The sequence below is a fragment of a genome, unplaced genomic scaffold, assembly GCF_019419815.1.
Source record: "Pyrus x bretschneideri cultivar Hongxiangsu unplaced genomic scaffold, Pyrus_bretschneideri_v1 Contig36, whole genome shotgun sequence".
Lineage (NCBI taxonomy): Eukaryota > Viridiplantae > Streptophyta > Magnoliopsida > Rosales > Rosaceae > Pyrus > Pyrus x bretschneideri.
The window spans coordinates 150,685-160,233 of NW_025999679.1; the positions used below are offsets into that span (position 1 = coordinate 150,685).

The window sequence follows — 9,549 nt, forward strand, 5'->3', positions numbered from 1 at the left end:
CAAATGTAGTAACCTTCCACTTTCTCTCAAAATCAACAAGTGATTTTGATGTAAGACAAGAATGGTGTGAATTACTGCAAAGAATAGTAAGCGCTTAATAATTGACAAAAAAGGATGCATGAGTTGAAAAAAAACTCCACTTCAATATTAAATATAGCGTTAAAAGGAAGAAAAATATTTTGTTGAGATTTTTGGGTTACTTGAGAAATAGACTCAAGGAACACACAAGGCCACATCGGAAATTTAGAGAATTGGGTCCATGACACTTTTTCAAAAAGAGTGTGATGTCCATATTTAAACTCGCTACTTTGCTATGATGTATGACGAATTTTAACCATCTAAGGTCGTTCAGACTTCATAAACCACAAAATAAAGTTTGTAACAAATTTCAGACTTTTCAATTTCTATCCAAATTTATGTCGTTTTTATTTCCAAAGACCCTTGAGCCTTTCTAAGGCTGTGTTTAATTTTATTTACGCCATTTGGCTCCCAATGTAATGCATCAATTTAGAAATAATCAAACGACATTTCGGTTCTATTCCAATCTGTACTAAGTTAATTGGTATCAGAGTAGGAATTTTCCTTGTTCTAATAAAAATCAATCATGGGAGGTACAAACCTCTCTTGAAGACTGATTGTGAGAGGAATGTTATTTGTGGCACACCAAAGATCTTCTATGGTGGTTGCAAACCCAGTCTTTTATTGATGGTGAATGCGTTGGAGGATTTTCCTTAAGCCAAACTCGTCAGCTTGATCTTGGGAATCCTCTTTTTGAGGTTGGTGAATACAGAGAAAATTTTCTTAATTGAGTTTTAGTTATAGAGCAACTCTTCAAAGAAATAACTATTCCAAAGGAGAAGATGATCAATATAGCTGCTTTCATTTAAAGGGAAATATTGTTTTTTGGTGGAATAGTTTGTAAAAGGTCAAGTTGACTCAAGTCATCACCACTTAATCAAGTAGGTTAAGCTGAGTCAAGTCAAGTCACCACCATTGAATCAAGTAGGTTAAGTTGAGTCAAGTCATAACTGTCGTCACGACCACCACCACTAGCACATTTCTTAGCTGTTATCCTCTTATTTATATATTAATGACTTTAGATAATTTAAACTCTATATTTAAATTTCACTTTTCTATTAAGAAGAAAATTGACATATACAAGATATTAAAATTCCATCATTGTGTATTCCTTTGTAATCTAAAATTTGTTCCGCCCAATACAAGGTTATTTTCAAGGAAAAATTACACATAAAGTATACTTTTAATACTTAATTGTATGTCGAGACAACACTTTTTAAACATTTCAAGGAGAGACAAAAATTAGGGTAAATTACACAAAACTACCTCATCTATTGGTCTTATGAAACTTTCATACCTTATCTTTTTAAAATGACAATGTCACCAATTTGTCTTCCCCCCTTCCCCACCCCCTCTTCTCCCCCCACTTGAGCCTAACCTGCAACCCAAAAAAAACAAACTTAGATCCCGTCTACCCCTACGAAGGGCGATTCTGCGGGTGGAAAAATGGGGGGAATGGGTGTGGATTTAAGGAGTGGGGTGTGTAGAGGAGGGAATAGGGTGGGTGCGGGGAGAAGATAAACTGGGAAGAAGATGAAGATGGGGGAGAAGAGAGGAGAGGATGAGGGGAAGGGGTCGGGGAAGTTTGGGCTTTTTTTTTTTTTTAATTTTTTTTTTCTAGGTTGCAGGTAGGGGATGAAGATGAAGATGGGGGAGAAGAGAGAGAGACAAGGAGGGGAGAGAGAGAGAGAGATTTAATAAAAAAATTATTTTTTTAATTTTTAATTATTAAAAATATATTTAATAATTTTTAAATCCAGTTGAATTAGTGAGTGGATCCCGCATGTAGCCACGTCAACACTTAACAGAAAAACTGACAGAGATATGACATTGGCACAACATTTTAAAAAGATTAGGTATGAAAGTGTTGTGAGACCAATAATTGAGGTAGTTTTGTGTAATTTACCCCCAAAAATTAATACATGTAGAAGATGACCTCATGGACTTTTTTTTATGGAGTGTAAGTTACAAAAATACCCTTTATATCTAATAACCCTTTCTTTTAAAATTTAAAAACATAGAAATCAATATGTAGATAAACCAACTGTCATTCAAAAAACAAATTGGGTAATTGTTGAGATATCATGAACCCATGAAGAGTGAAACTGTGCTTGTGTTTTGGCTATTCATGCCCCTCGAAAAGGAATTGGATTTTTTTTTTTTTTAATCAAACTATAATGCTTCCATTAAATAAAAAAAGCAAGTATAAAGAAAAGGCAGCCCAAAAGACAGCCCGCCTTTTAAATACAAGCCCAACTGTAAATAAGAAAATACATAGGCCCAAAAGTGGCCAATTGAACAACAATAAAAAATCCTAAGACTGGAATGGAAACTAGCAATCACCAGATGCGCCTCCATCGCAAGGTCACCACCACTACCAAGAGAACAGACCAATGGAACAACATGATCAACGACAAATGGGGGTGAGCGAGCCACCCGTGCAGTTAGCGCTCCCATAATCCTACCCAATAGTGCTAAAAATACTTTAACAACCACCCAACACCCAAGAAGAAGCACACGAGCCAAGTAGCAGAGGCTGGTAGTAGAGTATGGGTGACGTACAATAGCATTGGAGCAAGAGAGGGCCATGAAGGTCCAGATTTGAGACCAGCTCATGGGAATTGAGACAAAGTTCAAAGAACAAAGCTCAAGGAAGCCAAAACAAAGACCAAAAAAGAAAAAGTGTAGAAATTAAAAAACTTTTTAAGTGGAATGATGAAAGAAATGAAGGGGAAGAGAGAAGATGCAAAAAGTGTAGATGGATGGGAAAGAAGGAAGGAGGGGGAAAGATGGGGAGAAAGGGAATATGCAGAGAATGGAGAAGGGAGAGAAAGAGGGAAGGAATGTTAGAGGTGGGAGTGTTAAGCTGCCTCCAACTCCAAACCGGAGTAAGGAGCGGCGGCTAGAAGGATTTTTTTTTCCTTTCCTGAAGGCCGGAAAGGAAGGTTCTAGAGAGAGAGAGAGAGAACGCATCCCTCACCCCTTACTTTCGAAAAGGAATTGTTGAGGGAGGTATTAACCATTTTTACCAAGACCTATATCTCCTTTTGTCTGACATCCACGCTTTTTTTAATAGTTTATATATTTACAATAATGAGATGGTACTTGAAGTGAATCAAGTGATTAAGATCAAACCCACATTTAATTTCTAATCATATTCGTGGCAATGTCACGCATATTTGACATATGGGAGCCAACCAAGGCTTCAAGCATTTCAGTGTGCCAACGTTACCAAAATGTTCGTCACCGGCCTCTCCTCATGTCCAGTTGGAGGTTTTCTTATTGAATGGTGACTCTAGTCAAATATCAGTTTTGAATCAAATTCTTTAATTGCGTGTAAGTATTGTGAATCTGAGTTTTGTGTAATGAAATGAGATATATTTTATGAAAAATATGATGAATCTTGCATTGTTTAAAAGTTTTAGCTTACCAGTGTAGTTTGTTAAGCCCTTAATATGCATATTGTGAAAGAAAATCGATAATACTTAATAATTGCCAACACGTGCATAGATTGAGTACAATGAATATCAAATCAAGATGCCTAGAAATAAAACGAACCAAGCTAGTACTAAAAACAAAGACCAACTTATCCAAGGACCAACCAGGCAACAAAGTAAACTTAACTAAGCACTAATTATGCAAGCATCATTCCACTAGATAAACTTTAGCCTCCATATCCAGAATCTAGACGACCATGACAAACGTGTACCAAAACACATATCCACTAGGGACCTGGATTGTCTACCCTTCCCATCTCATCCTATTTCTGTGGTCACGGTTAAGCCACGTCAACATTTTATATTCACATTGCTTTTTGTCTTATTATTTCTATATATAAAAAAAATCAACATAAAATGTTGACGTAGCTTAACCGTGATCATAAAAATTGGAGGGGATGAGAACGGTACGGAATGGGGAGGGCAGACAATCCAGGTCCATCCACTAGATAAACTTGAGCATGTTTATTGCTCTGATTGAAATTATAATAATTGAAAAATCAAAGATGTACAAGGAAGCATCAGGACTCTGCTAATTGGCATTATTACTTAGATTCCAAAAATGGTCGAGAATGGGTTGAATTGAGTCTGCAAAAATAGGCAATGACTGATTGAATTGATTCTGCAAAAATGGTCGAGAATAGATTGAATTGATTCTACAAAAAATGATCGAGGATTGATTGAAATGATTCTGCAAAAATAGTCAATGATGGGTTGAATTGATTCTGCAAAAATGGTGGATAACGGGTTGAACTGATTCTGCAAAAATGATCGAGGACTGATTGAACTGATTCTACAAAAATGATCGAGAACGGGTTGAACTGATTCTACAAAAATGACCGATGACTGATTGAACTGATTCTGCAAAAATAGTCACAGACAGGTTGAACTGATTTAACAAAAATGGTCGATGAGGAGTTGAACTGATTTTGCAAAAATGGTCAAAGATTGATTGAACTGATTTTGCAAAAAGGTCGAAAACGGGTTGAACTAATTCTGTAAAAATGGTCGATGATGAGTTAAACCGATTCTAGTAATAAATAATACAAACTGATTCTACATATAGTTTCAAAACTATATGTACATATTAATTTTGTTGGAGTTGAAATAGTCGATGATGGGTTGAGCTTATATCATATATTAATTTTGTTGGGGTTATGAGGGTTGAGTTCTATTAACAGCCCTAAAGCTTTAGGGGTATGATTGATATTTTAAAACATTGTTTTCATGTTTTTGGACTGGGTTTTAGCTACTTTTTATTATTATTATTATTATTATTTTTTGTCTCTCATTGATATATTTAAAAACTAGTATAGTTTATTGAAATATAGTGAAATTTTTTGTCTCTATATATAAAAGCTCCATATTTTCAATCATCCTCGGGAAAATTCCCAAACAGTAGACATATATAATTATCAAAACCTGAAATTAAAAATAAGTTTACAAAATCAAATGGATGATGCCTCAATAAGAAAGTTTGTCACCAAAATTCAAAAGAAGAGTGACAACGCAACATCCATCACAAAATAAAATAATCATAAAAAAAAACTCACATGGGATTACATATGGTACATTTATATCAATTTTTTTTTTTTAAATTTAGATGACGTTTGATCATCATTTTGATTTTAGCTTTTTGTTTTCATTTTTAAAAAAATGAAAACTGAAATTTTATTTGGTGATAAATTTGTAAAAGCTCACTTGCAAAAAAAAAAAAAAAAACAAAAAACAAAATAATTAACAAAAGTGATGAATTTCTAAAAAAAAAAGAAAAAAAGAAAACTACTCTAAAACCCCCGAGTCGTTAGAAAACCAGGAAAAGGCCCGGTTAGGGTTTTTCACTTCCTGCGGGGTACGGCCATGTGGCGCAGAGCTGGATTGAGCTCGGGACTGAACCTCCGGAAGCTCTCAACCGCAGTACGACGTCGTATCGAGGACGAAGGCGACTGGTCCTACGCCTCGGAGTGGTGGGGGGAAGAATCCGAAGGCCACACCGTCCTCCGCTCCACATCCGACAAAGGCAATGGCGTTGTCTCAGTCATCGCCTATCCTTCCTCAAAACCCAGCGTGCTCCATTGGGCGTCGACAGAGAGATGGCTGCAGCAAAGGTACGAAGAGATACAGGAGTGCCGTCAGAACAACGAGAGATTCAGAGTGCTCGGATATCAATGGCGCGCTCTCCGCTTTAACGACGACACCCGCCAGAGCACCGTTAAGGTTTTGGCTGCCTATCGGCGATCGGAACCGGAATCGATCGCCCTTATGCAGCAGCCTCATTGCTTGGCTGTTCCTTGTAAGCAAAAGCCTTTTTCCCAATTCAATTTCTATCTAACATTTAATTACAGATTTTATCAAATTTGATGTGGGTTTTGTTTTAATTTAATTAATACCCAATTGAATTTCTAATTAGCATTTGCATACTGTTGAATCAAATTTGAATCATGGTGTTTGGTGATTGAACTTCTATATCTAGTGTTTCTGAGTGTATGACTAGTGATTGCATTACATTTGGTTACTTTCATTTTTCTAAAAGATTAAAGCTGTTGTGTGATGGATTCTGCTTTTTCAGATCTTAAGAGCATGTTAGCAGCTGGGTTGACCACTATAGCATCTTGTAATTACAATCTCATGAACGCGGTGACTGGGACCGAAAATATTCGTATATTGTGCATTGGTCAGGGTGGCGGAAGCTTACCGTTGTTTTTGGCTAGTAAAATTCAAGGTAGGTTGCATTGCTAGTTCTCTGTTAATGGCAGTGTGAATGGTTGTGGGAAATTGAAGGAATGAAGGATGTGCCTTTTTGGTAAATTGCTTTGTAAATACTGATTCTTGGTGATCTCCGAATCCAATCTGTTTTCGGCCATCCTATCAGAAGTCCTGAGCTGAATAATTGGGTATTGAACCTAACCTAGAATGTTCTGCTTCTTTTCAGGTGCTATTGTTGATGTAGTTGAAATCGACCCTCTCGTCATCTCAGCCTCAGTTCGAGCCATGGGATTTCCGGCTTTCTCAATTATGACTCCATCAGGCAAGCGTGCCGTGTCACCCAATACCATGGATACCGTTATGTGGAAAGGCATCCACGAGAGGCTGTTCCTCCATGAATCCGATGCCGAGGATTTCATTCTCAACACCACCATCCAGTATGATATGGTCTTCGTTGATGCTTATGATGGGGAAGACATATTCCCACGCAAGTTATGGGATCCACATTCCCCATTTCTAAAAGCCCTCAGCAGCCGGCTTCACCCAGATCATGGCACAGTTGTCGTGAACCTTCATTCAGATTCTGATATCTTGAACCCTGACGGTTCTGCACCATCCGTTTTGCAGCAAACTTTGCCAATGGGAAAGTACGTCTCGAGGGTTTGCCAGGCATACAAGGACGTGGTAGTGGGAGGGAAAGATTCTGGTTTGGGTTTTACAGTTTCAGTTCCGTGGGTGTGCAATTCTTCTCTGGTCGTGTGCAGAGGTTTTGTGGTAACGGGTGGGGATTGCAACAGGGATGTGATCATGGAGGCTCTGATATCCAAATCATTTGAATTGGAAAATGTACTCAACTTACCATTCTCCTGTTTTGAATATATAAAGAGAGGTTTTATACTTGTTGATTAATTTCATGACAAGTTTATACCTATCTAAGTTTCTTCACAGTTTTACCTCCGGATTAAATTCATCAGTTTGTCGTTACTTTGGCCTTGGCTGGTGTTAAACATGGGATAACTCACCAGATTCAATGTACGGATTCAAAAATGCCTTGACGAAGAGAAAATATGCAGAATTTGAGTTTGCACCCCACTCTGTAAATATTGTGTATGAACTTCAAAAATGGCTAAACGATTTCTTGGGTTATACGCAAGCCTATTGGGGATGACTTTGAAGGGAGAGGGTCTTGTGTGGGGAAGTCGGATTAGGAACATGTGAGATGGGGATGGTGGTGTGTGGGGTGTTTTTGAGGGGGTGGCGGGGTGTTTTTGTGTCTTGGTCCGTATAAAAATGGAGATTAGCATAACAAATCAAGGGTGATGGGATAGGGGGTGGTGTTTTTGTCCTGGCCCATAGGAAGCATGTAATTTTTTTTTTTTTTTGAACACACGGTAAGGGTGGGGAATGAGTTAAGTCTCACAATAGGCTTGTCATAATAATATGGTTCAACTTCGCCTTTACCTTTGCTTTTGGCGAGAATCAAACCTAAGACCTCTCGCGTATAAGTGAAGAAGAATCACTAGACCATAGTAAGTGGCTGTATAAACAGTTTTTGAATGTGCTTTAATAAACAGTTTCAAGTGCTTTTTCAAGAGGCATGAGAATTTTAAATACAATTTCCTACATATTTATAATGCGACATACTGCTTTCTACATAAACAGTCTTGACCAGATAGTTGTTAACTAAACCAAAATCAAAACATCTCAAAGTCGCAAGTGGCCTTTTACCACAGTGGTAGAAAGGTATTGAGCCTTTACATGATGACGTGGGTTTAAACCCCGTCGGTGACTGATCTAACATCTAATTTAACAAAATCTCATTTGAAAAAATAAAAACATCACAAAATCATAAAATTGAAATGGGCCGATCTTGGCCAATTATTATTGACAAACTCCATATATATCCGATAAAGGCCAGTAAAAATTGATCCGTCATTCCAAAACCCTAAAACCTAAACCCCTTTCAATTCTCTCTCACGAACACAAAACTCGAGATCAGAAGAATGGCTTCACAGGGTGTTAGGACTCTGGTTTAATAGTAGTAAGATGTTTATCCTTAGGGTGATATGGTCTTTTGAATTGTATGTTGTTGGTTTCATCCGATGATCTGTGAGTGATGATGTGTTCCAATTGTGTACACTCTTGCATTAAGGTTGTATATGAATCAATTTCCACCATTTGAGGGAGATATGAATGAAATCAGAATGTTTTAGTTTTTTCCTTCTTCCTTTCCTCTTTGTAGCACCCCTTTCTGTTTAGGTTCTATCATCTGGTATCAACATCCAGGTGTGTTCTTTCCATGGGCAAGAGCAAAGCCTCCGTGGTAGCCGTCGACGTCACGGAGGTCGATCTCGAACTCGAGTATCAGCAACACCAAATTCTTGAGCAACTCAACGAGTTCCATGACTCTGTGTCCTTGTTGGCCACCCGTCAGGAGACCTTCCCAATCCCACATGACGGATATTCAGGCATCCTTGGCCAATCCCATCTCATGGAGGAGCTTCGGTCCTCCTGCCCACCACCACCCCCACCTACTCAGGTATCCCAGATCCCAATTGGTTATCTTCATATTTCGATTGGCTCTACATCTACCCCCCTAACCCACCCTCCTGCTTTTGCCCCACCTCATACATGGGGTTTTCCCTACCCCAAATCACCCAACATCCCTTACGCACTTTCCCCGGTGACCGGTTACCCCCAGGCCTCTCCACACTTCTCCACAGCTACTACCGCTCTTCGCCATCCCCTCCCCCTACCTTTCCCCACCACCAACACCACCCCATCTTTCCTGCTCCGCCGTCCCCTTCCACTAGTCCCAAATTCATGAAAATTGAACTTTTCCGTTTCTCCAGTAACAACCCATACAGCTGGTTAGCATTGGCCGAGTAGTACATAGACAACCATGGGGTCAAACCCCACAACCGAGTCACGGTGGTGGGCCTTAATTTCACTAGTGATGCGGCTTTATAGTTCAAGTGGTACAAACTGCATTTGGGTCAGCTCTTTAGGCCACTTTCACGGAATGCCTCTTACAACGCTTTGGGCTGGGTGACTAACTCGACTTCAATATGTCTTTCTCTCATGTAGCCTAAAAAGGCTCTTTAGAGGCCTATGTGAATGACTTCATTCGTTTGCCTTGCCAAGCCCAATAATGGACCGGTGCACAGCTTCTGGGCGTTTTCCTTAGTGGGCTCAAGGTGGAGTTACAAGATGATGTCTTAGCCCAGGGCCCTCGTTCTTTGGCCCACGCCATCGAACTTGCCCGCAT

General features: G+C 39.0%; 1 protein-coding gene across 1 annotated transcript; it reads left to right on the plus strand.

Moving 5' to 3' along the window:
- The first annotated feature begins 5,369 nt into the window (after window positions 1–5,369).
- LOC103948658 lies at window positions 5,370–7,212 on the plus strand. The gene is made up of 3 exons (XM_009359699.3): window positions 5,370–5,868; window positions 6,145–6,297; window positions 6,508–7,212. Exons 1-3 carry the CDS (start codon window positions 5,436–5,438, stop codon window positions 7,188–7,190), a joined length of 1,269 nt encoding a protein of 422 aa, XP_009357974.2. The 5' UTR covers window positions 5,370–5,435; the 3' UTR covers window positions 7,191–7,212.
- Window positions 7,213–9,549: the final 2,337 nt, after the last annotated feature.

Excerpts from the sequence above, each read along its gene's own strand:
- LOC103948658 (XM_009359699.3), top strand. The coding sequence starts at position 5,436 with ATGTGGCGCAGAGCTGGATTGAGCTCGGGACTGAACCTCCGGAAGCTC. Across the intron at positions 5,869-6,144 it reads TCATTGCTTGGCTGTTCCTT|ATCTTAAGAGCATGTTAGCA; the intron begins GTAAGCAAAAGC and ends CTGCTTTTTCAG. Across the intron at positions 6,298-6,507 it reads TTTGGCTAGTAAAATTCAAG|GTGCTATTGTTGATGTAGTT; the intron begins GTAGGTTGCATT and ends GCTTCTTTTCAG.